This window comes from Eptesicus fuscus, chromosome 4 (assembly GCF_027574615.1).
Source record: "Eptesicus fuscus isolate TK198812 chromosome 4, DD_ASM_mEF_20220401, whole genome shotgun sequence".
Classification (NCBI taxonomy): domain Eukaryota; kingdom Metazoa; phylum Chordata; class Mammalia; order Chiroptera; family Vespertilionidae; genus Eptesicus; species Eptesicus fuscus.
Window position 1 is genome coordinate 3,739,289 of NC_072476.1, and position 27,091 is coordinate 3,766,379.

General features: G+C 43.4%; 2 protein-coding genes across 10 annotated transcripts in view; one reads left to right on the forward strand and one right to left on the reverse strand.

Moving 5' to 3' along the window:
• Positions 1-17,199, reverse strand: part of PALB2 (partner and localizer of BRCA2) — a 28,822-nt gene extending 11,623 nt beyond the window's left edge. Inside the window, exons 1-9 of one of the 8 annotated variants that reach the window (XM_028127403.2) lie at positions 17,137-17,199; positions 14,936-14,995; positions 14,701-14,803; positions 8,776-10,203; positions 5,532-6,343; positions 5,164-5,235; positions 2,195-2,356; positions 1,080-1,165; positions 429-587 (exon numbers count right to left, since the gene is read on the reverse strand). In XM_028127403.2, coding sequence (XP_027983204.2) covers positions 429-587; positions 1,080-1,165; positions 2,195-2,356; positions 5,164-5,235; positions 5,532-6,343; positions 8,776-10,203; positions 14,701-14,803; positions 14,936-14,995; positions 17,137-17,184 — 2,930 coding nt within the window. In that variant the 5' untranslated portion in view covers positions 17,185-17,199. Of the gene's footprint in view, positions 1-86; positions 169-428; positions 588-1,079; positions 1,166-2,194; positions 2,357-5,163; positions 5,236-5,531; positions 6,344-8,757; positions 10,204-14,700; positions 14,804-14,935; positions 14,996-17,136 lie in introns of those variants that run through there. The other 7 variants (XM_054714186.1, XM_054714184.1, XM_054714180.1 and 4 more) reach the window with 7 other exon arrangements.
• Positions 17,200-17,457: 258 nt separating this feature from the next.
• Positions 17,458-27,091, forward strand: part of DCTN5 (dynactin subunit 5) — a 31,690-nt gene continuing 22,056 nt past the window's right edge. Inside the window, exons 1-2 of one of the 2 annotated variants that reach the window (XM_054714435.1) lie at positions 17,458-17,602; positions 18,308-18,376. In XM_054714435.1, the coding sequence (XP_054570410.1) occupies positions 17,555-17,602; positions 18,308-18,376 (117 nt within the window). In that variant the 5' untranslated portion in view covers positions 17,458-17,554. The remainder of the gene's footprint in view (positions 17,603-18,307; positions 18,377-27,091) is intronic. The other variant, XM_054714436.1, reaches the window with a different exon arrangement.

Here is a 27,091-nt window from a genome sequence, read left to right on the forward strand (position 1 = left end):
GATCTGAGGGAACCCCAGATGTCTAATAAAGAGGCATGCAGGTCTGGAGGTCAAGAAAGAGCTCAGAGCTGGAAATGTATGCTCACAAGTAGTCAGCATCTGGACAGTAACTGAAGCCATGAAAACCAAGTGTGTAGAGCAAGAGAAGGGTCTAGAATCTTGAGGTACCTGAAATATTTAAGGGGCACACAGAGATTTCAAAGACAAAAGGAACAAGCAACATTTGCTGAGCCTCTCCACTGCGCTGGCTTCCTCTCTGCACGTCCGCTTCCACCCTTCTAACTGCTCTACGTTCCAGTGTTGAGCAGAACCTGCGACACCACGCCCACAGCATAGAAAGACAAGATGCTGGGGATCCAACTTTCTCTGAAACCCTGGGATGAAATCATTCTTTATCTGATGGTTAAACCAGCTGGTGCTTTTCTTACCCTCCTTCTGCAAATGTCATGACCTCCACTTGCTGATCACAGAGGGTCCTGCTGCTGCTGACTAGCCTCCTCTGTGTCAGGCCAAGCACAGCGTGTATATTTCCAGTCCTCAGGAGCACCTGCTTTTCACATCCACCATCAGAGGAACAAAGTAACGCCCTAAGCCAAACATAAGAAAAAATGCAGAGAAGTCAGGCGTCTTTTTTAAAAAAAAAAATAAGATTGAAAAATTGATTTTACAGAGAGAGGGAGAGGGAGAGAAACATCCACTGGCTGCTTCCCTTCTGTCTTACAGGTTCAGCGGGAAAGTGAGGCAGAGAAACCCCAAAAGCAGAGAGCCAGAGAAGAGCCCTAAACTCTTGCTATAATCTCTGCCTAAACATCTGGCTGACCTTTTAAATGACATGTATGTGGGGCAGGCTCAGGGAAGCCCAGGTTTTGGATCAAGGCCGAAACCGGGGCACGTGCCCTGACCGAGAATCGAACCTACAGCCTTTCAGTGCACGGGACGCTCGGCCAACTGAGCCACACCGGCCAGGGCAGAAAATAAGTCTTTAATAGTAAAGGACTAGGTTCAAATTTTAAAAGGAAACTTCAGTGCGGGGTCAAGTGAAAGATAAAGAAAAAGAAAACTTCTGGAGAACCACGCACCTGATTTCTCTGATTTCCAAATTCCCCAAGGCCACACACACAAGATTACACACATCAGGCACGGGAACTATCTGTAACACTGGAACCTAAATAAAATAAGAGCCAAAATAATGTTTGGTTGTTTCATTTTTAATCAATCTAAATTTTCCAAAATTTGTTGCATGTTTTTATTCTTACTATACCAGGATAGTTTCCAACATTTGGAAATGTGAGAAGGTTCAGCAAACACCCTTTTTTATGAGTCGTAAATCCAAATAAGCTACATGCATAACAGTGTTTACTGCAGCGTTTATTAATGCAGCTTATGCTCCTACCAACAGGGGAACAGTTAAGCAAATTCTGGCATTTGAGCCAATACAACCATTAAAATAAATTTATTCACTGAACAAATATTTATTTATTTGAGCACAAGCACAGAGCAAGAAGCTGTGGATATACTAGAGAACAAGAATGAAATCTGCTAAGAGAGGAGATTAGATCTTCAAGGTTCTCACAAAAAGAAAATAAAGGTAATTATGCAAAGTGATGGATGTGTTCCCATCACTTAATTGTGGGATTCCTTTCCCAATGTATACACATATCAAATGATCAATGAGTACACGTTAGACATATTACAAGTTTATTTGTCAATTATGCCTGAATAAATCTGGAAATATAAATAAAATTCTACATAGATAAGTATGAAGGAGAAATGTGTATATGCTAAGTGAGAAAAAGCAGTTTAAAAATTGTAAGCCACTAGGAGCGCACCAGATAGATATGTATGAAGGTGGACGGGACCTGGAAGAAAACACACGCGGAAAAGCAGCAGGAACGATGGGTGTCAGCATGCTTAGAAGTCAGAACAGCTGGAAATGCCAAGCTGCTTCATCAGATCGAGATCATGATCCACTTCTGGATGAGCGTGCGATCAAGCTAATGAAGCACGATGTGGACTGTAGACCAGACGGCAGGGACACGGTGCTCACTGCACAACTTCTCTGCTATGTTTGATTCTCCTAATAAAGCTGATCTCTGTTCTGTTCTGCAGTCACAGACCCCCTCTCCCTCTTTGGTGAGCTGCCCATCCCTTATCATGCAAATAACCCCAAGATCTCTTTTAGACTTGGACTCACCTCTGCAAAGTGCCAGGAATACATTTTTTCCCACTGCCCAGTATCCAGAAGTTTCCAAAGAGAAACTGCATATTCACAAGCAGTTACGATACACGGCTCTTTGACACCAGCTATTTCCCACCACACGGCACTCACATCCACGGAGCAGGAACCTGAATGATTCTAACCAGAGTGGCAATAATGTTATGCTAAAAGGATACTTGGGGTCTGTTTTATGAAAAAAATAAATATGGAAAGTGATGCATGACAAGAATTAATTAAATACCAAGTAAGTGTAATGAAAGTTTTATGCAGGTCAAAACAGAGGCAATGGTGGGTCTTACAGGTAACTAAAAAAAACTGCCTATACACCTTCACCTCATGATGTAATTTAAAAGTATAGCTCCACCCTGGCTGGGTGGCTCACTTGGTTGGCGCATAGTCCCATACACCTAAAGTTCGCAGGTTGGATTCCAGGTCAGGGCACAGACCTAGGTTACGGGTTCAATCTCTGGTTGGGACGCATACAGGAGGCAACCAATTGATGTTTCTCTCTCTCTTCCTCTCTCAAAAAACACACAAACAAAAACCTTAAAAAATAAGAAATTAGCCGAAACCGGTTTGGCTCAGTGGATAGAGCGTCGGTCTGCGGACTGAAAGGTCCCAGGTTCGATTCCGGTTAAGGGCATGTACCTTGGTTGCGGGCACATCCCCAGTAGGGGGCGTGCAGGAGGCAGCTGGTCGATGATTCTCTCTCATCGATGTTTCTAACTCTCTATCCCTCTCCCTTTCTCTCTGTAAAAAATCAATAAAATATATTTAAAAAATAAAAAAAATAAAAAATAAGAAATTAAAGAACAGACTACTCCAGAATAGAATACATTCAAATTTAACCAAGATAGTCCATAAGAACTTACCCACTTAGAAATTAAACATCCTGATAAACCCCTCAGGACTGAAATAACATACTATTTCTATATGAACAGCAAGGAGAGCACTAGGCATCCAAACATGCAGCGTGTGGCCCAAAGCAAGATTTCCCAAAAAACTGTATAATCAATCATAAATGCATTTATTAAAAATCAGAAAGATAAAAAAAAAAATCAGAAAGATAAAGTAAGCAAGCAGCTCAAGAAAGTAAAAAACAATAAAAGGAGCACAATGAAAAACAGAAGGAAGGAGTTACTAAGGGTAAAAACAAAAGTAAATGAAATAGGAAATGAAAACATCAACTAACAATCAATACAACCAAAAACTAATTTTCTACAAGACCAGCAGAATGGACAAATCTCTTAAATCTGATGTAGGAAAAAAATATTTTTTAGAAATGGGGGATTTTACAAACTTGAAGATACAATGAAATGGTTGATTCCTGAAGAAACTAAATTATTAAAATTGATTCAAGAATAGCTTTGAGCCGAGGCCGGTTTGGCTCAGTGGATGGAGCGTCGGCCTGCGACTGAAGGGTCCCGGGTTCGGTTCCGGTCAAGGGCATGTACATTGGTTGCGGGCGCATCCCCGGTGGGGGGTGTGCGGGAGGCAGCTGGTCGATGTTTCTCTCTCATCGATGTTTCTGGCTCTCTATCCCTCTCTCTTCCTCTCTGTAAAAAATCAATAAAAATATATAAAAAAAAAAAAAAGAATAGCTTTGAAATGACCTAAGTATTACTATGTATCTCTTATTGAAAAGGAATCTGGAGCTCAGAGGCTAAATGATTTGCCCAATGTCACAAAGCCGATAGATAATTGGCAAACAGTTTATGTGGGTTTTAAGCTCTTTCTTCTGTACCAGCTGTTCTCAGCTGGGGCAATTTTGCAACCCTCCTTGGGGAACACTTGACAATGCCTGCCGACATTTTGGGTGTTACTATCACTGGCTTTCCTACAATGCACAGGTCCCCCAACCTCTCACAGCAAAGAATTATCCAGCCCCTAATGTCAACAGTGCTGAAATTGAGAAACCATACTCTACACATGAATACTGAGTTAATTAAGTCACAGGTCAAATCTAATTCTCAGGATTTACTAAAATGTCATTAACAGAATATTGTTTTTTTAATGCAATCATCAGTTTAAGAAAAATTTATTGAGTTTAGAGAGAGAGAGAGAGAAAGGGGGAAAGAAAGACAGAGAAAGAGAGAAGGAGGGAAAGAGAGAAATCAACTTGTTGTTCCACTTATTTTATGGCTTCACTGGTTGCTTCTTGTATGTGCCCTGACAGGGGACCGAACCTGCAAACTTGGCATATCAGAATGCCAAGTTTAACCACTCTAACCAACTGGCCAGGGTTCATTAACAGAATATTGTAATTTATATTTCTTAGAACCACATACATCACACAGCATATGAAGATTAACCATTCACCACATCACAATCAAGAACTGCTACCCATTTTCTGATATATCACCATAAGTGGTTCTTCTAGAAACATTTGATGATTTGGGTAGGAGAGTCACAAATGACTCCTCTTTCTTTCTCTCCCTCTGTTAATATCTGATTTTTATTTAGATAAGTTGAATTAATGAGTTTAAGTTTTCTTGGCAATAGTTTGACACACAAACTTCTTCAGATGATCTCAAAATATGAATACAGGTAAATACTGTGAAAAACAAAGAACTTAAATCTGTTTTTCTGAATCGTTTTTTACCAAATTTATTTAATAGTATTAAGTTAAGAATGAAAAACTATAGCCTGGCCGGCGTGGTTTAGTGGTTGAATGTGTCTACCTGTGAACCAGGAGGTCATGGTTTGATTCCCGGTCAGGGCACATGCCTGGGTTGTGGGCTCCGTTCCCGGTGGGAGGCAGTGCAGGAGGCAGCCGATTAATGATTCTCTCTTATCACTGATGTTTCTCTCTCTCTTCCTCTCTGAAATCAATAAACATATATTAAAAAAAATGAAAATCTATCTAATACAATTCTCCATTTTCCTATTCATCACATTTCTTACATGTAAGACAAAGACACATTAGAAGGTAACAGTGTTCTGACCTTTAACTTTGAAACCAATTGTAGGTTGCCTGGGTTTAAGCTGTCACAAGCAGGAACGTCTGCTAATTCAGTCTGTAGAAACAAAAGTCACACCATTAATCTACACTTTACGTACGACATCTGCTGCACCACTCACTCATCAGAATGCCTACTTCTTATGGCAAACTGCTTCACTGATGACAAAGCCATTATTAAACACATTTTAAAATTAACTTTAATTCCCCCAGAATGAACTTAAAAGTTTACAGTGATGTCCTATCAAGGAAACATATCAAAGCATTCTTAAACACCGAGGAGCCAATGTGTACAGAAGTCACTGAGGTGTTTCATTCCTTCAGAGAAAATGTCACAAAGGAAGCAGATTGTACCTGTTCGATGGAATGTTTCCATGAGTCAAGGCATGTGCTTCCACAGAGCGGATTTTCTTTGGAAGGGCATGACTCAGTGGGGAAAGGTGTTGCTCGGGGGCCAGAATCGTAGGCACAGTCAGGCTGTCCCTTCCTTCCTGTCACACACAGGCTGCCATCTAATTTCGGTTGGCTGGTGCAACTGTGGCCTTGCTTACTATCACCAGCTTCCCCAGGAGAAAGCTGGGGTGAAGAGCAAGTTAGCTCAACGACCTCTGCAGACACTTTGTCAGAGCGTGTTGGGGAGCCAAGCGCTGGAGTAGTGCCCAAGACGGGGAAAGCGGGGGAGCACACATCTGCGGTCGGTCGGCCATTACTATCGGGTGTAACAGCATTTACCGGAGTGAAGAGTAATGTGGACGAGGAAAGGCCCTTATGCCCAGGCTGGCTTTTTTGCTTTGGCATTTCAGAGGGTGCTTTTCCTGGTAGAACAATCAGTTCCTCTCCCAAGTCCTCCATTTCCATGTGGATTTGCTTAGGAGTCAGTTCCTCCAAAACAAGGTAATTTCCCTCTTTCAGATGCCTCTCTCCATACACGTTTGACCTGAAAGGCTCAATCAGCTTTTCTGAGCAGAACTTCAGTTTTTCAAGCTTAAGAGACCCAAAGTCTTCATCAGGTAACTGAAAGTCTGTGATTTTGAGAAAAGACGACAGTTGCTTTAAACTTGGCATTTCATTCTTACGAGACGGAGCACTGGAAGCATTACCACCCAAAGCTAAATAAGCATTATTAATGGAAAAGGAGTCCTCTTTTTGGCAGTGACCTTCCTTCCCTAAAATAGAAAGGAACAACAATAACAAATATCCAACAAGAGACATTAACACCCCCAAAAACAGTGCACTTCTAACCTCCAACAGGATGTGACAGGTTCATCACTTTCCCCCTCCGTGACCCTGAAACCTCAGTTCAAACATCAGCCACAGGTTTGTGGTTAACTGGCAGCTCTCCTTGTGCAGTTGCCCAAACAGGTGTTGACAGTGTTAGTTGGGTCACAACAGGGGTCTAGTCCCAGCTCAGCCACTGACTTGCTGTGCTACTTTGGGCAAGTCAATGCACTTCATCTTTCCTGGTCCCTCAGAAAGGAAGTGGACTAAGAATCTCTAAAGTCCTTTCTGCTCTAACTATGATTCCAACAAACTATCAGAATACGGTCTACAAAATGCTGGCTCTTCTCACTGAAGAAAACTTAGTCCCCTTTTCAAGCAAAAAGTTATTTACTACTAGAGGCCTGGTGCACGACATTAGTGCACTGGGGGGTGTGGGGTGTCCCTCAGCCCGGCCTGTACCCTTTTGCAGTCCGGGACCCTGCGGGGGATGTCCGCCTGCCACCACCACCTCTGTGCTTGCCAGCCAGAAGCTGGGCTGGCTCCTCCTTAGCGCTGCCTCGGAGGCAGGAGAGGCTCCCGCCATGGCCGCTGTGCTTGCCAGCCATGAGCCCAGCTTCTGGCTGAGCAGCGCTCCCCCTGTGGGAGCGTACTGACCACCAGGGGGCAGCTCTTGCATTTACAATGTCCCCTGGTGGTCAGTGCATGTCACAGCAACTGGTTATTCCACCATTCGGTCGATTTGCATATTAGGATTTTATTATACAGGATTCTTAGCGACTGGAATTTTTCTATACCATTCAAAATGCAGCTGCATCCATCACCTAATAAATGAATAAATAAATGCTAGTACATATATATACAATGGATAATTCAGTCATAAAAAAAGAATGAAGTACTGATACATGCTAGAACATGGATTATCTTGAAAGCAAGGTGAAAGCAGCCGGACATAAAAGATCGCACATTGTATAATACATTGACATGAAATAAGTAAACCCATATAGAATAGATTGGTGGTTGCCAATGGCTGGGCGAGAAGAAATGACCATCAAATGCTTAGTGGGTACAGAATTTCCATGTCAGGTGATGAAAATGTTTTGGAACTAGGTAGGCATCACGGTTGCATGTTGTAAATGTACTAAATGTCACTGAATTATTCATATGTGAAGGTCACCTAAAATTTTTTTTTTAAATGTAGCTGGTTACTAAAATAGCAGATTATGTCAACATATACAAAAGGAAGTTTCTAGTTTATTATTATATTGCCCTACTTTCTATTCCTTTGTATTTTTTTTTCCTTTGTATTCTTATTGACTTAGAAGATGATACATCATAATGACTCTTATTTTTAACTAGAGGCCCAGTACACAAATTCGTGCACAAGTGTAGTTCCTCAGCCTGGCCAGCGCGGGAGGTTGGCTGTGAGAGTGCACTGACCACCAAGGGGCAGCTCTTGCATTGAGTGTCTGCCCCCTGGTGGTCAGTGAGTGTCATAGCGACTGGTTGTTCTTTTTTATATATCTATATATCTAGATAGGCTTTTTTATATATATATCTATATATCTAGATAGATAGATTAATTAAAGCACACAGACCAGGGCCTGAGTCCAAGGATATAGAGAAAGCAGGCTTTATTTTTGTAACTGTTACTGGAATTTGGTCACATTTACATGTTGTCTGTGGCTATTTTTGCACTCTACTTGAGTAGCTCTGATAGAGCACAGTTTTCTACATGGCCCTGTACAGAAAGTTTGCTGACCTCTAGTATAGAAGCAGAGTGAATTATCCAGTTTTCATGCTCAGTTTATCAGATATAACTCCCAAGTAAATGAAAAAAATATTCACTTGCTAGCTTCCAAAATCTTGTATCCCACAGAGCTCAGAGAGATTATATTGGCTATTTTACTCAAAAAAGTTGCTCAGACTGATTGTATTTTATTCCACAATCATTCCTGTGAGAGTCTGTCAATGACCTTACTCTGACACATATTTCCTTTTACTTTAGAAACACTTTCTATATTAGCTATATTTCTACCCTTGGATAAAGACTATGTTGTACCTGAATACTAATTTTAGGTAAGCTTTCAATATACTTTCCCTCTGTGTCAACTTTTCCAACCAGAATATTGAACTCTAGCATCACATGGCCAGGTCTGAACTCCAGTTCTGTCACTTTAATTAATTAAAGCACTTTAATCTCCTTATGCCTTAGTTTCATCTGTAAGGTGAAGAGAAAAACAGATTCTACCTCCTGAGATGATTCAATGATTAGTGTCTGTATGACCTTCAGAAAGCGCCAGGCACATAATAAGCATTAGAGGCCATCGTCATCAGCATCCTCCACCACACCTTGATTTACCTTGAACTTCCCTCTTACCATGAATAACTGCTTTTTCATTCTGATCTTTGTCCTTGGACCTATTAACAGCTGATGTGCCAGAAGTGGGCAAAAGTAGTTCATGACGATGTAATGTAGGGGTGCGGACTGACTTCCTTTTCCCGCTGGGTCTTCTACCAGAGGACTGGGTAACCGATGTCCTAGAAAAATCATCCGTGGTGTGCCCCGTGGGAGAGCTGACTTCAGTTAGTGAGAGAAGTCTCTGAAAAGGACTTCTGGAACTTGCTTTTTCTGTATACCTGTCACACACCCTAAATTCCTCTTGGTTAGTTTCTTCATTGGAAAATTTTAAATTTTTAGTAGCTTCCTTTTTATTTTTAACACCTTTCTTTTTGACACCCAAGTGACTCTGAATTACAGCCTCCAGGGCTACTTTCCTCTGGCAATTTGACATATGTCGTGCTGTTCTGACATAATACTCTGCAGGAAAAAGGCCTTCGAGCATGGTGCAAGAATGTGCTTGATTTTCTGCAGAAACAGGAGAGATTATTTCTGGGCCAAGACTTTTACACTGACTCAGAACCTCATTTTCCTGAAAATGTTCATTTCTACCTTCAAGAGCACTACTGGGAGGTACTGAAGCCTTCTCTGTGTGATTTTGTTCTTTTAAGTTTTGGTTTTCATTTGCTGATAAGTTACAAGCAAATTCATTTACAGAATATGCATTATCAGCCTCTAAGTCAGGATTTCTAGGCAGCTGGCCACTTGGACTTATAGTTTTATTTACTTCAGGGTTACCTGTAAAGACAGTCATTTTTTTGTCCTGTGCCTCTAAGTTTACAGGTGAGGTAGGGCTAATGTTTTTTAAGCCATGAGCAATAAGGTCACAGTTCCTTTTAGAAGGCTTATGTTGAAGGTGCTGACCACTACTGCTGTCTGATGGAGTATGCAAAGGAGGTGGGGACATCCTGGGGAAATGATTCCCTCCTAAAAGAGCATCCACACTGCTTGGTGGTTTGGCATTTGGTGGAATTAATACACTCCCTTCATTAGTTTCTGTAATTGGTGCTTGAGAATCTGGAAGGTCAGACTGACTTGGAAAGTTAGTTCTTATTTTAGGTACAGGTGTCTCAGGATTTTCTCTATTGATTTCTTCTTGTTCCTTTAGATTTTTTCTAGACAGGATAAGTAGATCAGTGTCAAAGGAAGATTCCCTCTCCTGTGAAATAAATGTTCTCTTCTGTTGCTTCTTTCTTCTCCCTGGCTGCTTACTCTGCCTTTTCTCACCATCAGGGTCACTGACACTGTAGGCAAAATGCTCTTGTATATCATCTGTTCTCTGAATGTGTAATCCTTCCACTGGGCCATGGCCAGCATTGGAGGACTCAGGCTCAACGTCTCCAGTTCCTTCATTGAGACGGGCGTTGATTTGTAATGCATCATAAGAAGATACTTTAGTTTTAGGTTCTAAGGAGAAAAATTTATATAATTAATATTTTTCTTTTAAAATGAAACAAAAAATTCCACATTTATTTTTAAATATTACATATAAATACTATATTATTTAAAAATATTACACATAAATATTTACTTAAGAGTCGATGTATTTCATTCAAGCAAATCAAAGTTCAAATTTTTTATAATCTAATCATAATTTAAATAAGTGTAAACAAATAGAATTGTGCTAGAAAGAATGCCTTTTAAACTAAAAGATTACCTATTTTTATTGAAGTCATTTTTTTCTTAGTTTTTTTGCAGCTTTTTCGAGGTACAACTGATAAAAACTATATAAATTTAAGGTGTACATGTGATATTTTGATATATGTATACATTACAAAGTGTTACCATAATCAAGTTAATTAACATATCCATCAATTCACATAGTTACAATATCTTTGTGTATGTTGAGGACACTTAAGATCAGTTCTCTTAGCAAATTTCAAGTACACAATATACATGCACAATTAACTATTATCACCATGCTGTACATTAGATCTCTAGAATTTATTCATTCTGTGTAACTGAAACTCTGTACCCTTTGACCAATATCTCCCCATTTCCCCATATCTCACTTAATTTTTTATTTCATGTTTGTTTGTTTTTGGCTCAAATAATTAAAACAAAACATTTTTATTGATTTTAGAGACAGAGAGGAAGTGAGAAGGGGAGAGAGAGAAATTGCGCCCTGCCTGGGAATCAAATCTGCAATCTGTGCATGTGTCTTGTCTGGGGATGGAACCAGTGACCTTTCGGTGCACGGGACAATGCTCAACCAACTGAGCCACACTGGCCAGGGCTCAAGTAATTTTAATACCTTATTCCTATTTCAATAGCCTCCAATTTTATGATTATAAATGACCTAAGTATTAACATGAGAAATGACCATTGGTTTTTTTTAGTATATTTTTATTGATTTTAGAGAGGAAGGGAGAGGGACAAAGAGAAGCATCAATGACGAGAGAGAATCATTGATCGGCTGCTTCCTGCATGCCCACTACTGGGGTTCAAGCCTGCAACCCTGACCGGAATGGAACCTGGGACCCTTCAGTCAGCAGGCTGACACTCTAGCCACTGAGCCAAACCAGCTAGGGCATGACCATTGTTTTTTAGAGTATTTCCAGCCAGACACTTTTCTCTGTACATATGTAGAAATTTTATTTTTTAAATATATATTTTATTGATTTTTCAGAGAGGAAGAGAGAGGGACAGAGAGTTAGAAACATCAATGATAGAGAAACATCAATCAGCTGCCTTCTGCACCACCCCTACTGGGGATGTGCTTGCAACCAAGGTACATGCCCTTGACCGGAATCGAACCTGGGACCCTTCAGTCCGCAGGCCGACGCTCTGTCCACTGAGCCAAACCGGTTTCGGCCATATGTAGAAATTTAATTTTAAAATCTTTCCAGCCCTACTGTCATGGCTCAGTGGTTGAGCATCAACCTATGAACAAAGAAGTCATGATTTGATTCCCAGTCAGGGCACATGCTCAGGTTGCAGGCTCGATCCCCAGTGCGGGGCATGCAGGAGGCAGCCTATCAATGATTCTTTCTCGTCATTGATATTTCTCTCTCTTTCTCCCGCTCCCTTCCTCTCTGAAATCAATAAATATATATTTAAAAAAATCTTCCCAATAATTAAGCATTAAGTGTAATTACTAAAAGTTGAGAGGGAAAAAAGAGCACTAAATAAACAATCCAACTGAAAGCATAGTTTATTGTTCATAGAATGAAAGTATTTACAAATCATGCATCTAATAAGGGTCAAATAGCTACAATATGAGGACCCTTACAACCCCAGAATTAAAAACAAATAACCTAACTAAAATATTGGCAAAGGACTTGAATAGACATTTCTCTAAAGAAGATAGACAAATGGTCTCTAAACACATGAAAAGATGCTCAACATCATTAGTCACTGAGAAATGCAGATTAAAACCAAAATTAGATACCACTTCACATCCACAAGGATGGTTATAATTTTAAAATGGCAAATTATAAGTACTGGCGAGGATGTGGAGAAACTGGAATCCTTACGCACATTGTAGCGGGATACAAAATGGTGCAGCTGCTATAGGAAAGTTTGGCAATTCCTCAGAAAGTTAAACATAGCCCTGGCTGGTTAGCTTAGTTGGTTAGAGTATTGTCCTGATAAGCCAAGATTGCAGGTTGAATCCTCAGTCAGGGTACATACAATAAATCAATCAATGAATGCATAAATAAGTGGAACAACAAATCCACGTTTCTTTCTCTCTTCTCTCTCTAAAAATCAATTAAAAAAAAAAGTTTTATGTGGAATGACCATATGACCCAGCAATTCCATGCCTAGGCATATCCTCTCTAATAAAAGAGCAATATGCAAATTAACCATCACTCCGCCACACAAACCACACCCATCAGCCAATCAGAGCGAGTATGCAAATAAACCCATCCAAGATGGCGGATAATTTGCATACATGGGCGCCCTGAGCGGACCCCCTGCAACGAATCGCAGGGACCTGGGGTCTGCTCTGGCACCAGGCCGAAAGCCTCCGGTGCACGAGCGGACCCCCTGTGATTGATGACAGGGAGCTAGGTGTCCGCTGTGGCCTGCTGCTGGAGCAGACCCCCTGCAATCGATCGCAGGGAGCTGGGGGTTGCTTCAACCTGGTGCACCAGCAGACCCCCTGTGATCGATCGCCTGGGCAGGGAGCTGGGGGTCTGTTTTTGGCCTGGGCAGGAGGGGACCCCGTGCAATTGATCGCAGGGAGCTGGGTTTCCACTCCTGCCCCAGAGGCTTTCGGTCTGGGCAGGCCTGAGCAGGGTTGAGCCGGTGATCAGAGGGAGTTGGAGGGGCCTGCCCAGGCCTAAAGCTTCGGCCAGAGGCTTTAGGCCTGGGCAGGGCCCAGCCCTCGATTGGTGTGAACTATAGAGGAAACACCTTTTCTGACTGCACATTGTCTAAGCTTCCTGTATGCCACTGGTAATATTCTTAGTAACTTGGGTAATAAGAATCCAAAAAGCTGATCTAGGGTTTTTCCACCACACTTCTGGAGAAAAAAATGAAGGTCCACTGCTGGAGGGCTAAGAAATGTCATACTCTGCCCTAGCTGGTTTGACTCAGTGAATAATGCCTGGGCCTGCAGACAGCAGGGTCTGGGTTCGATTCTGATCAAGGGCATGTACCTAGGTTGCAGGCTCCTCCCTGGCCGGGGCCCAGATCAGGGCTCATGCAGGAGGCAACCAATCAAAGTGTTCCTCTCACTTTGATGTTTCTGTCTTTCCCTTTCTCTTCCACATTCTCTAAAAGTCAATGGAAACATATCCTCAGTGAGGATAAAAAATAAATGCATATCCTATGAAAGACACATCTTGAAAATGCCTAAAGAAAGTTGTCATTTTTTCTTGGTGAAGGGAATGGAGTCCGTGTTCATAAAAACACCTTGGTGGCTGCGGTGACTAGCAGTGGCTGCAGCAGCAGGGTGATGGGGCTGGTGCCTTCCCCTGATCAGCCCAGTTGCCTCCCACAAAGGGAGGCCAGACTGCGGCTTAGGCCTACTCCCTGTGGGGCGCGGGCCTAAGCTGTCAGTAGGACATCCCCTGAGGGCTCCCAGTATGTGAGAGGGACCCCCGACCCCCAGTGCACGAATTTCGTGCACTGGGCCCCTAATATAAAAAATAATTGGAAACAAATATCTACACAAATGTTTGTATATGAATGTTCATGGTAGCTTAATAACCCAAATTCATACTAGCCAAAAAGCAGAAACAACCCAAATGTCCATCAATTGATGAATGGATATACAAATGATGGTACTTCGCCCTGGCTGGTTTGGATGAATGGTTAGAGCACTGGCCCATAGACTAAAGGGTCATGGGTTCCATTCTAGTCAAGGGCACGTACCTCGGTTGCAAGCTTGATCCCTGGCCCTAGTCGGGGCGCATGTCTCTCTCACATCAATGTTTCTCTCTCTCTGCCTCTCCCCCTCCCTTCTAATTACTCTAAAAATCAATGGGGAAAAAATACCCTCGGGTGAGGATTAACGAATGATGGTACACCTATACAATGGAATGTTATTCAGCTGCAAAAGGGAATGGGTAATGATGCATGCCTGGATATATGTATGTCTGGGTGAATGACCACTGAAAACATTGTGCTAAGTAAAAGAAGCCAGTCCCAAAAGGCCACATATTATATGATTCCATTTATATGAATTGTCCAGAAAAGGTTAATCCACAGAAACAGAAAGTAGATTTGTGGTCGCCAGGGGTTAGGGGTGGGATGGGTAAGGGGTTTCTTTTTGGGAATGGTGAAAATGTTCTAGAAATAGTGATGATGTTTTCATGCTCTTGTGAATATATATAAAGAAGCATCCAATTGTGCACTTTAAAGAGTCCATTGGCATCCTCAAGAGGAAAAGAACCACAGCCAAATACACCAGGAAAATGAATAATAAAGCAAGCATAAGTGAATGGTTAGATTTACCTGAGTGGTTTAGCTGCGGTGAAACTTCTGGCTGGAGCAAATAATCTTGTTCTTTCACTGTTTTCTTAATAAAATTCTTAACCTTTTCAGCTCTTTGGGCCCGCTAGAGAAAGCAAAAGCAGCTCAAGGAACAAATTTAAGGGCAAATAATTTTTTTTTAACGCTTCATTATGATGAAGAATTGTTCATAGTTTGTACTACAATACCTCAATTTGAGAGAATAAGATTCACTTACCTGAAGACGGGCCAGAGTCTTGCTATATTCTCTTTTTAAGAATGCTAATTTTTCCTTCAACTGAAAGAAGAAAAACACCAGACAATTCTGAGCAGTGGAAAGAGAAGGGGTACAGTGCCTACCAGACACGAGTGTGCCGTGCTCAGCTGGTCCCTCAGCCAGATAGTGGAGGGCACTAGCCCACATTACTCTCCCTTCTCACAGAGCACCACGCCCTCTCCTGTCTCAGAACCTCTGCACAGCTTGTTCTCACCTGCAGCATTTCCTCCCCAACTCACTTTGCTGATTCCTACCGATTCCGCATGCCTCAGCTTAGATCTTTATTTCCCTGGAACAGACTTCTAGGCTCTTTTTCAATCCAGGTAGACAGTCCACTTCTCCCCTGTGCTTCCTTTATCATGGTATTTATTACTGTTATCTGTTTACCTCTCTGTTCCCCCAGACCTCATTATCACTGTGAGATCCTCGGAAGTAGCAAGACTTGTCACCCTTGCCCTGGCCCATTTGGCTCAGTGGATAGAGCTTTGGCCCTCGGATTGAAGGGTCTCGGGCTCAATTCTGATCAAGGGCACGTACCTCTCAGTTGCAGGCCTGATCCCCAGCCCCATCTGGGGTGTGTGCAGGAGGCAACCATTTGATGTGTCTCTCTCACATCGATGTTTCTCTCTGTTTCTACCCCTCCCTTCCACTTGCTCTAAAAATCAACGGAAAATATATCCTCAGGTGAGGATTAACAACAAAGAGCTGTCACCCTCAGACATTCACTTGGAAAATGGAATCTCTTATCTGTCAATTATTGGTCCAGGTATCTCTCTACCACCTGGGGACAATAGCTGTATCAGTTCCTAAGGGTATCAGCTATTGTTCCAGGTGCTAGCCATACAGTGTGGTCAAGCTTATAGATAGTGAATGATGCCGATAATAAACAGAAAACAAATAAACATGATTTCACATAGTAATCAATATCTAGGTAAACGGGAGCTCCTGAGTTGCGGGAATGGACTACTTTAGATAGGGTGGCCAGGGATCATTTCTAAGGACTACCATTTGACCCTAGACCTGAGTAGGAAGGAGCTGGCAAGGGAAGATCAGAGGGAAAGCAGTGTCTAAGACCACACAGTTTATAAATGGTATGTAATTCAAACCCATGCAGTCCAGCTCTAGAGTTTGTGCTCTAAAATCTATGCCAGACTGCTTCTTACAACGCCCTATTCGTCACCCGGCTTATCAATTATCTGGGAATTATCTTGACTTGTAAATGCCCTTCTCACCCCCACTGGAAAAGTAGGCCGGGCCCTGGCTGGTGTGGCTCAGTTGGTTGGGGCGTCACCATACACCAAAAGGTGATGGGTTCAATTCCCTGTCACGGCAGATTCCATCCCCGGGTGCGTGTAGGAGGCAACTGATCATTGTTTTCCCCCCCCCCCCCCCCGACCTCTCTCTCCCTTCCTCTCTCTGAAAAATTAAAAAGAGAAAAGAAAAGAAAAAGAAAGTAGGCCGCGATAAGAGGACTGCGGAGTTAATGTGAATGAAGAGTGCAGCACAAAGCTTGGCACAGCCAGCACAAGATACATTCTAGCTAATATCAACATAAACACAAGTTGGCATAGTACAGATGGCTGCAGCAACACTGTTACTGTTGTAGAAGCAAAAGCAGGAACCACCTGTCTCCCAGCAGAGTAATAGCTAAAGATGGCACTTCCACACTACAGGATACTATACAGAACCTAAAAAAATGGGGTCGATAAACGTGTACTAACATGGATGTCAATCATGGAGAAGGGAAACGGAAGTTGCAGAACCATCCTGCTTGTACCATGCATGAACATTCTCCTTTCCAAAAAATACACGCCGCTTTTTGGTGGTTAGAGACTACAAGGGCGCGCCTCCACCAGCCTAAGGCTGGGGTGGGTGGGCGAAGCTACGGCTGAGAGTGTGGGGGCAGCGGGAGGGTGTCGATGGGGACTTTGGCTTTGTCTAGTTTTACTTTTTGTATTTATGTTAGTGCTGCAAGAAAAAAAAAAGTGTCTTTAAATGCCAGGCGAGTACAGCGCTCTTCCACACTTCCACTCCCTGGGCAGCGCGAGTCCAAAGGGCGCAGGCCACAGGCGAGTGCGGCGCGGTCGCCGGGCACGCAGCCCGGCCCACAATCCTGGCGAAGGGGTCCGAGTGCCGCGTCAGCCCTTCCCGCACCCCCGCACCTTTTCCTTCTCCTCAAAACTGAGGGGCTTCCCAGGAGGTTCTTCCATCGGGCCGGCGAACGAACGGGAAGAGCAGCCGTCGCCGGCCCCGGGGCTGCGGACTCGAGGACTCCTGTGGGCCCGGGCACCGCCGGCACCCCGGGAAGGAATGGGGCGCCCGGGGCACCCGCAGCGCGCGACCAGCGAGCTCCCGCGCGCCCTCAACCCGGCCAATGGAGTCCCGCGCTGGGTCGCGCACGCGCAGCCGGGACTGCTGAGCGCCGGGCGGGGCCGCCTCGCGGGGGCGGAGCTGGGGATGAGACCCGAGGGAGCCTGGGAGCGGAAGTGCAGCGCTCGCCGGAAGTTCCGGCATCCCCGGCGGACTGAGCGGCTGACAGGCTTTGACTGGAGCCCGAGCTGCTTAGAGGACTAGGTGGCCATGGAGTTGGGCGAGCTGCTCTACAACAAGTCTGAGTACATCGAGACGGTGCGCGGTGTCCACACGTCGGCGCTTCCCTTTCCAGGCCTGGGTCCCTTTGGGGCCTGTGCCCCCATCTTGTCCCTGCCCCACCCCGGGTCCCTGTGGCATGTATGGGCGTGTATAGGTCTGGCCTTATTTATTCCTTAAATGGCCAGTTTAGGCTTTTTCATTGAATCCCGATTTCCTCGTAGAGATAAAGTGCTTTCTAGAAAGCAGGACAAGTCTCGTCCATCCTAATATTAATTACAGCTCCAGACTTCCGGCTTTTAAAGGCGAACCTGTCGTAATTGATTACTATGTGCTAAAGACTGTTTGGTTCTTTATAGTCAATATATGATGTGTGTAAATTGCTCAATCAACCTTACTACTATAATTTTGTTCTTCATTGAATTCTCACAACTCTATGATACTGGTGAAGTCATTATCCTGGGGTTAGAGCTTTAAAATTGAGGTATAGAATTGGGACTTGAATTCATGTCTCTGATGCCACTAGGCTATAGACAGACATACCACATCGAAACTCTGGATCTATTCCTTGAATCGCTATAGTTTCCTAATCCACCCTTGCTTTATTAAAATTCTGGACTCATTCCTTTGTAGACTACACCCTATTTTCAAGTCTTTCTCTCCAGTATGAACTTGCTTGATGGAAACCTATAGCTCAAAACCCACTCCGCTTGCTCCCTCTCATTTCCTGCTGTTTCCTTTCAGGCATCTGGGAACAAAGTTAGTCGCCAGTCAGTGTTGTGCGGAAGTCAAAACATCGTTCTCAATGGCAAGGTAAGGGACAAAGCCACCCCCTGGATGCATACCTTTGCTTTCTTTTCACAAATTATTACATCAGCAGGGCAGATAAAATGTTGCCACATCTCCCATTTATTGCTGTATATCTAAAAACTAGAGGCCCAGTGCATGAAACTCATGCACAGGTGGGGTCCTTAGGCCTGGCCGGCGATCAGGGCCAATTGGGGCTAGACCAATCAGGGCCTAGCTGGAGAGGAGGTGATGGCCATCAGGCTGGGCGTGGAAGGAATGGACACTGGACGTTGATGCCGCTATGGTCGGTGGCCCACGGCCATGTGGTTCTCTGCCTCCACCCCCTTTCCCTCGCCTCTGCACCACTTCCATGGTGGGTGGGCAGCAGGCTGATCAGGGCCTGCTGGCCAGGGGGAGGGACAGGGCACAGGAGGTTGGCCACCAGCCCTGAGGAGGGAGCTGGCCCACGGCCCCCCTGGGAAAAAGGCCGTGTCCGCTGCCACCTATCACTGTTCCCTGTCCCAGCCCAGGGGCCGGGGGGAGGGACCGTGGGAGGTTGGCCAACCAGGGGAGGTTGGCTTTGGGAGTGCACTGACCACCAGGGGATAGCTCCTACTTTGAGCATCTGCCCCCTGGTGATCAGTGCACATCATAGTGACTGGTCATTCTGGTTGCTTAGGCTTTTATATACATAGATTCTCTTTTTCAATTCTCCAGATTGGATTTATTAAATACAAAAGAGGTTCAATAAAAGGCAACAGAAAGCCTTTTGCCTTTTATGTTAGGAACATAATACAATGGCACCCACAACTGAAATTATTATTCAATATTGAAATACTGGACACAAAACATAAATATGTAACAAAATGTTTAGTGCAGAAACTAAAGTAATACTAATATATTTATCTGTTTGATAATAATTATTGAATCAGTACTAACTGAAACACTTAGAATTAATTTGAGAATTTGGAAAAAGAGTACAATTTGAGACCAGTTTGTAAAATGGAATATGAAAGGCTCAAAATCTTTAGTCTGAATAAATCAAAATAGCAGAGAGATAAATATAAACTTGAAGATAGCCCTAGCCAATTTGGCTCAGTGGAAGGGTCCTGGGTTCAATTCTGGTCAAGTGCACATACCTTGGTTACAGGCTCCTCCCTGACCCGGGCCCTGTCTTTCCCTCTGTCTTCTACTCCCTCTAAAAATCAATGGAAAAATATCTTCAGGGGAGGGTTTTAAAAATTTAAAAATAAACTTGAAGATAATATTAGAACATTTTAGAACCATAGAAAATATCAAGATATACTTGAGACTAATAAACGTTGAAGTCTCTGTCTCCTGCCATCTGGAATACTAAATTTTCCTTGAAATGTTACACCTCTAACCTCCAGAGGGAAAACAGTCTAACTGTAATCAAGAGATCACAAATATTTTCAGTAAAGATACAATTTCTGTCTCCATTAGCCCATCATATCCATTTGAGATTTAATGGAAAGGAAAAATAGTTCAGTAAATAGATATAATTAGTAATTATAGACACACTGTTTAGTACAGAAATAGGAAATTCCATTAACTTCATCTGACTCATTTGGAAATCCTTCAGCTAATTATAAAACATTTTCTGTGCTCAGCCCCCATAGCTCAATGATTGAGCATCGACTTATGAACCAGGAAGTCACGGTTCCATTTCCAGTCAGGGCACATGCCTGGGTTATGGGCTCAATCCTCAGTAGCTGTTCTCAGTTTTTTTGGGTATATATATCTAGGAATCGGATTGCTGGGTCATGTGGTAATTCTTTTTTTAAAGATAAACTTTTTATTATTTATTTATTTATTTAAAATTTTTTTATTGATTTCAGAAGGAAGGGAGAGAGAGAGATAGAGACATCAATGAGGAGAGAGAATCACTGATCGGCTGCCTCCTGCACGCCCCCTACTGGGGATCGAGCTGCAACCCAGGCATGTGCCCTTGACCAGAATCGAACCCGGGACCTTTCAGTCTGCAGGCAGAGGCTCTATCCACTGAGCCAAACTGGCTAAGGCTATTATTTATTTATTTATTTGAGAAGAAGGGAGCAGGATAGAGAGAAACATCGATGAAAGAGGAGCATCATTATCGGCTGCCTTCTGTACACACCTCTGTTGGGGATTGACCCCACAACCTGGGCATGTGCCCTGACCAGGAATCAAATCGGTGACCTTGCCCTAGCTGGTTTGGCTCAGTGGATAGAGCGTCAGCCTGTGGACTGAAGGGTCCTGGATTTGATTCCAGTCAAGGGCACATGCCTGAGTTGTGGGCTCGATCCCCACTAGGGGGCATGCTGGAGGCAGCCGATCAATGATTCTCTCATTCTTGATGTTTCTATCTCTCCCTCTCCCTTCCTCTCTGAAATCAATAACAATATATTTAAAACAAAAACTGGTGACCTCTTGGTTCCTGAGTTGATACCCAACCATGGAGCCACAGTGGCTGGGCCATGTGGTAATTCTGTGTTTAGTTTTGTGACTTTGTAACTATTTTCCACAAGGGCTGAACCATTTTACGTTTCCACCACAATGCAATAGAGTACCAGTTTCTTCACATCTTCACTAACACTTGCAATTTTTCGTTTTTTGGATGTGGGTATGAATGGTATCTCATTATAGTTCCTGATTTGTATTTCTCTAATAACTAATGACGATGAACATCTTTTAATGTGCTTATTGGCCATTTGTATATCTTCTTTGGGAAATATCTATTCAGTACTTTGCCCATTTAAAAATTGTGTTGTCTTGTTGTTGTTGGGCTATAGGAGTTCTTTATATATTCTGCATATTAAATCTTTATCAGATATATGATTGCAAATAAATCCTACCATTCTGAGATTATCTTTTCACTTTCTTTTTTGAAGTTTATTGATTTTTAGAGAGAGAGGAAGGAAAAGGGAGAGAGGAACATTGATGTGTGAGTGCAATATCGATCAGCTGCCTATTGGAGATCGAACCCACAACCTGGGCAAGTGCCCTTGACCGGGAATTGAACCAGCAACCTCCTGGTGCACAGGACGATGCCCAACCAACTGAGCCACACTGGCCAGGGCTCTTTTCACTTTCTTGATGATGCTCTTTGATGCAAAAAGTTTTTAATTATGATGAAGTCCAATTTATCTGTTTTTTTTCTTTCGTTGCTCAAGGTTTTGCTATCATATCTAAGAATCCCATACCCACGATCACAAGCTTTACTCTTATATTTTCTTCTAATAGTTTTTTGGTTTTAGCACTTGTGTTTAGGTTGTTGATGCATTTTTTTGTTAATTCTCACCCTGGAATATTTCTTCCATTAATTTTTTTTTTCTTCTTCCATTAATTTTTAAAGAGAGTGGAAGGGAGGGGGAGAGGCAGAAACATTGATGTGAGAGAGACACTTCTATTGGTTGCCTCCCCCTTGCTCCTACTGGGGCTGGGGATGAAGCCTGCTACCAAGGTACGTGCCCTTGACCAGAATTGAACCTGGGACCTTTCAGTCCGAGGGCCAACACTCTAACCGCTGAGAAAGATGAGCTACGGCTCATTGATGCATTTTGAATTAATTTTTGTATGTGGTGTGATATAGGGGGTCCTAATTCATTAATTCTTTTGAAATGTGGAAATCCAGTTGTCTGAGTGCCATTTTGGTCTTGGCGTCATGTAGAAAATCAATTGGCCATAGATGCATGGTTTCTTTGTGGACTCTCAGTTTTGCTCCATTGGTTGATATGTCTTTTCTTATGTCAGTGCTTTACTGTTTTGGCTTTGCAGTAATTTTGTAATCAGAAAGTATGGGTCCTCCAACTTCGTCCTTTTTCAAGATTGTTTTCGTTGTTTGGCCCATCTGTTTCTTTTTAAAAAGATGTTTTATATGGCACTATTTGGTGCACACAAAAGGGTACTATGTGATAGATTGTTATAAAGCATAAAAATTAAGTCAGTAGGAACCCACCATCCAAATATAGAACTGTAACATGTAATACGGTGCTACCTTTGTATTCCTCTCTCATTCCTTTCTTTCTTCTACCTCCTTCCAAGAGAAAATTACTATCCTGAACTTTGTTTCACATAATTCTTTATTTTATTTTTTTTATTTTTTAAATATGTTTTTAATGATTTTACAGAGAGAGGAAAGGAGAGGAGGAGAGAGAGATAGAAACATTGATGAGAGAGAAACATCAATCGGCTGCCAGATCGAGCTGTAACTTGGGCATGTACCCTGACAGGGAATTGAACCAACAACCTCTTCGTGCATAATTTGGTGCTCAACCACTGAGCCACACCAGCCGGGCTAAATTCTTTGTTTAAAAAAAAAATGTTTTACCCCAAACATATGTATCTCTAAATAATACAGGGTGTCCCCAAAAAGTGTATACACACTTTGAATAATTATATTATTCATTCATTCAAAATACATTTCATTTTCAATATGTAATAGAATCAGTTGTTAAAATGTGTATACATTTTTTTGGGACACCTATATAAATTGTTTAGCATTACTTGGTTTTCTGTGACTTTTTTAACATATAATAATGACAATAGAAAACATTTAATATGACACTTGTTTTTAAGATTCATGTAGTTTGTGCATTTTCACTGCTGTGTACAATTCCATTTATTCCTCTCACCTGTTGGTGGATAACTAGTTATTTTGTTTCTAGTTTTGCTATTATGAACAATCCATGTAAGTTTCTAGCTCTTGTCCCTTTGAGAACTTTGACACTTCTGTTTTTCTGAGCCTTTATATCAGTTGTCACAGCACCTGCAGGAGTAGACAGGGATAAAATTAATAAAGACTGGGTGTAGCCGGCTCAGTGGTTGAGCATTGACCTATGAACCAGGAGGTCATGGTTCAGTTCCCGTCAGGGCATAAGCTCAAGTTGCAGACTCTATCCCCGGTGAGGGGTGTGCAGGAGGCAGCTGATCAATGATTCTCTCTCATCATTGATGATTCTATCTCTCCTTCTCCCTTCCTCTCTGAAATCAATCAATCAATCAATCAATCAATATCTATACTAATAAAAGCCTAGGTGGCGCTCGCATCATCACAAGATGGCCATCCCCACGTCGTCACAAGATGGCCACACAAGATGGCAGGCCGGGGAGGGCAGTTGGGGGCGAACAGGCTGGCAGGGGAGGGCAGTTGGGTGGGACCAGGCCGGCAGGGGAGGGCAGTTGGGGGTGATCAGGTGGCAGGGGAGGGCAGTTGGGGGCACCAGGTCGGCAGGGAAGGGCAGTTGGGGGTGATCAGACCGCCAGGGGAGGGCAGTTGGGGGCAATCAGGTCGGCAGGGGAGCAGTTAGACGTCAATCAGTCTGGCAGGGGAGCAGTTAGGGAGTGATCAGGCTGGTAGGCAGGCAAGTGGTTAGGAGCCAGCAGTCCCGGATTAGGAGAGGGTGCAGGCTGGGCTGAGGGACAAATCCCCCGCCCCGTGCATGAATTTCGTGTACCGGTCCTCCAGTGTGTGTATCTACTTAATAAAAGAGTAACATGCTAATTGACTGTACCTTCATGACGCCCACCAGCCAGTCAGGAGTGAGTATGCAAATTAACCCAACAAAGATGGCAGGTTAATTTGCATACATGAGCACTGAGTGGCCAGGGGCGGGGCGGGAAGCTTGTGTCGTCGCCATGGCGATGACACAGGTGTTCCACACCACTCTAGCCGCTCCAGGCCTCTGGGCAGCATGGGAAGGCGGAAAGGCCGCTCTGAGCCAGAGCGGAAAGGCGGCTCCGGCCAGAGCAAAGACCGTGCCAGCGCCAGGGGAAGAAAGGCCCATTTTTTTTTAATAATATATTTTATTGATTTTTTTAGAGAGAGGAAGGGAGAGGAATAGAGAGCCAGAAACATCAATGAAAGAGAAACATTGATCAGCTGCCTCCTGCACACCTCCTACTGGGTATGTGCCCACAACCAAGGTACATGCCCTTGACCGAAATCGAACCTGGGACCCTTCAGTCCGCAGGCCGATGCCCTATCCACTGAGCCAAACCAGCTATGGCAGGAAGGCCCATTTTTGCACGAATCTTCGTGCATTGGGCCTCTAGTGTGTATATATGTGTATTTATGTATGTGTATATATATATATACACACACACACACACACATATATACATATACATATATACATATATACATATATACACATACATGTACATATATACATATACATATACATATACATATATATATATATTTATATATATATAAAAAAAAACACTGGGTGTAAACAATAGTGTTGGGCCTGGTGACTTCGGAAAATACATGTCCTAGTTCCGTTGTCAGCAAACTGCGGCTTGCGAGCCACATGCGGCTCTTTGGTTCCTTGAGTGTGGCTCTTCCACAAAATACCACGGCCTGGGCGAGTCTATTTTGAAGAAGTGGTGTTAGAAGAAGTTTAAGTTTAAAAAATTTGGCTCTCCGTTGGTCTGTGGACTGGAAGGTCCTGGGTTCGATTCCGGTCGAGGGCATGTACATTGGTTGCGGGCACATCCCCCAGTGGGGGGTGTGCAGGAGGCAGCTGGTCGATATCTCTCTCTCATCGATGTTTCTAGCTCTCTATCCCTCTCCCTTCCTCTCTGTGAAAAATCAATAAAATATATAAAAAAAAATTTGGCTCTCAAAAGAAATTTCAGTCATTGTACTGTTGATATTTGGCTCTGTTGACTAATGAGTTTGCTGACCACTGTCCTAGTTAAACCCAAGCTGATTGTTTCAAGTGAGAAAATACGTTTATATTTCCAGAGTTTCTGATTTTCCCAAAAGAAACTAGGAATCTGGATTTTTTAAAAATGCAAAATGTCCCACTTTTCAAATAATAGCAGTTAATTTAAATGATAAAAATGTTGTCCGGGCCACACAACACAGGTTTCCAGGTGCTATCTGTGGGCCTCCAACTACCACCTCTGCCTTTTCCCTTGTTGAGTGCAGTGAACTCTGCTTCAGTACCATTTTCTTCCCTATAAGGGTCTTATAGGCACCTCCTGTCATTTTAACACACTGTTGCCTCTATTTTGAATTACTTCTCTTCTTCAGTTGCACTTTTATATACATATATATATATACTAGAGGCCCGATGCATGAAAATTCATGCAGTGGAGGGGGGGTCCCTCAGCCCAGCCTGCCCCCTCTCATAGTCTGGGAGCCCTCAGGGGCGGGAGGCAACCCGGCAATCAGGGGAAGGCAACGCCCCCATCACACCTCTGCTGCTGCCACTGCCGGAAGTGCAAGCCTCAGCTGGCCCTGGTTACCTGAACCTCGGGCGGCCCTGGGTGGCTGAGCAGTCGCCATCTGAGGCTTGCCTGCGCCTTGGGCCGGCCCTGGGTGGCTGGGGGGCTGAGGGCAGGTCTGGCTGCACTGTGCACCTGCCGCCCCCTGGCTGGACTGAAAGGACTGGGGGACTCTGGTGGCGCTGAGGTGACTGGGTGCGGCCATGTTGTGGCTAAGGGTCACCATCTTTGTGATGGTGTGATGGTCAATTTGCATATTCCCTCTTTATTAGATAGGATATATATTTAATATATTTTATTGATTTTATTGATTTATTACAGAGAGTAAGGGAGAGGGTTAGAAACATTGATGAGAGAGAAACATCAATCAGCTGCCTCCTGCACACCTCCTACTGGGGAAGTGCCCGCAACCAAGTTACATGCCCTTGACCGGAATTGAACCTGGGACCTTTCAGTCCGCTCTATCCACTGAGCCAAACTGGTTAGGGCCAGTTGCACTTTATAGATAGGAAGCCAGGATTTGAGTTCCTCTTGCTAATTTCATTGACCACTCGAGATATGATTTACTTACGTTTTTTGTGTGTTTGCTGCTTCAGTGGGAGTGTAGTTGAGCTTGACAGAGGGACTTACATGGGTTTTCTCTATTTCCAGATAACGATTCTTATCTTTATATTTTTCTACAATTGTTATCTTTATTAAAAACACTAGAGGCCCGTTGCATGAAGAGATTCGTGCAATAGGCCTTCCTTCCCTTGGCTTCCAGCACCAGTTTTCCTCCGGCACCCAGGACCCAGGCCTTCGCTCCAGCCAGAGTCTGCCATCTTTGTCTTTGCTGCAGGCTCCAGCTGGAGTCCGCCATCTTCGTCTTTGCTGCAGACTCCAGCTGGAGTCTGCCTTCTTCGTCTTCGCTGCAGACCCCGGCCGGAGTCTGCAGTCTTTGTCTTTGCTGCAGACTCCGGCTGGAGTCTGCCATCTTCGTCTTCGCTGCAGACTCCGGAGTCTGCAGTCTTGTCTTTGCTGCGGCACTCTGCTCCTGTAGATCCCTTCGCCCCCCACCCTCCCTCTCATAGCAGGCGTCCTACCCCGCCTGGCCACTCCACGCCAGGAGCATCTGGGTGGCTGCTAACTTTGACCTTCTAATTTGCATACTCACTCTGATTGGCTGTGAGCGTAGTGGAGGTACGGTCAATTTACATGTTTGTCTATAATTAGTTAAGATAATAAGATGACATCCCCCATTGCCAAATACTCAGAACTCTTGGAATTCTGTTTTCTTACAAAAGAAAAGGCACTAATTATAGATGGAAACAGAAACTGATTGTAGATGGAAACATAAACTGACAGCAATGGTTGAAGTAAATCACAGCTCTCAGATGAAAGAAGTACTTACTAGAAATAGACATCTCTTTTAGCTTGAAAGAAGAGGGCTTTTAAAAACTAAGAAGAACTGTAATATATATATATTTTTAATAAATCTTTATTGTTCAGATTATTACAATTGTT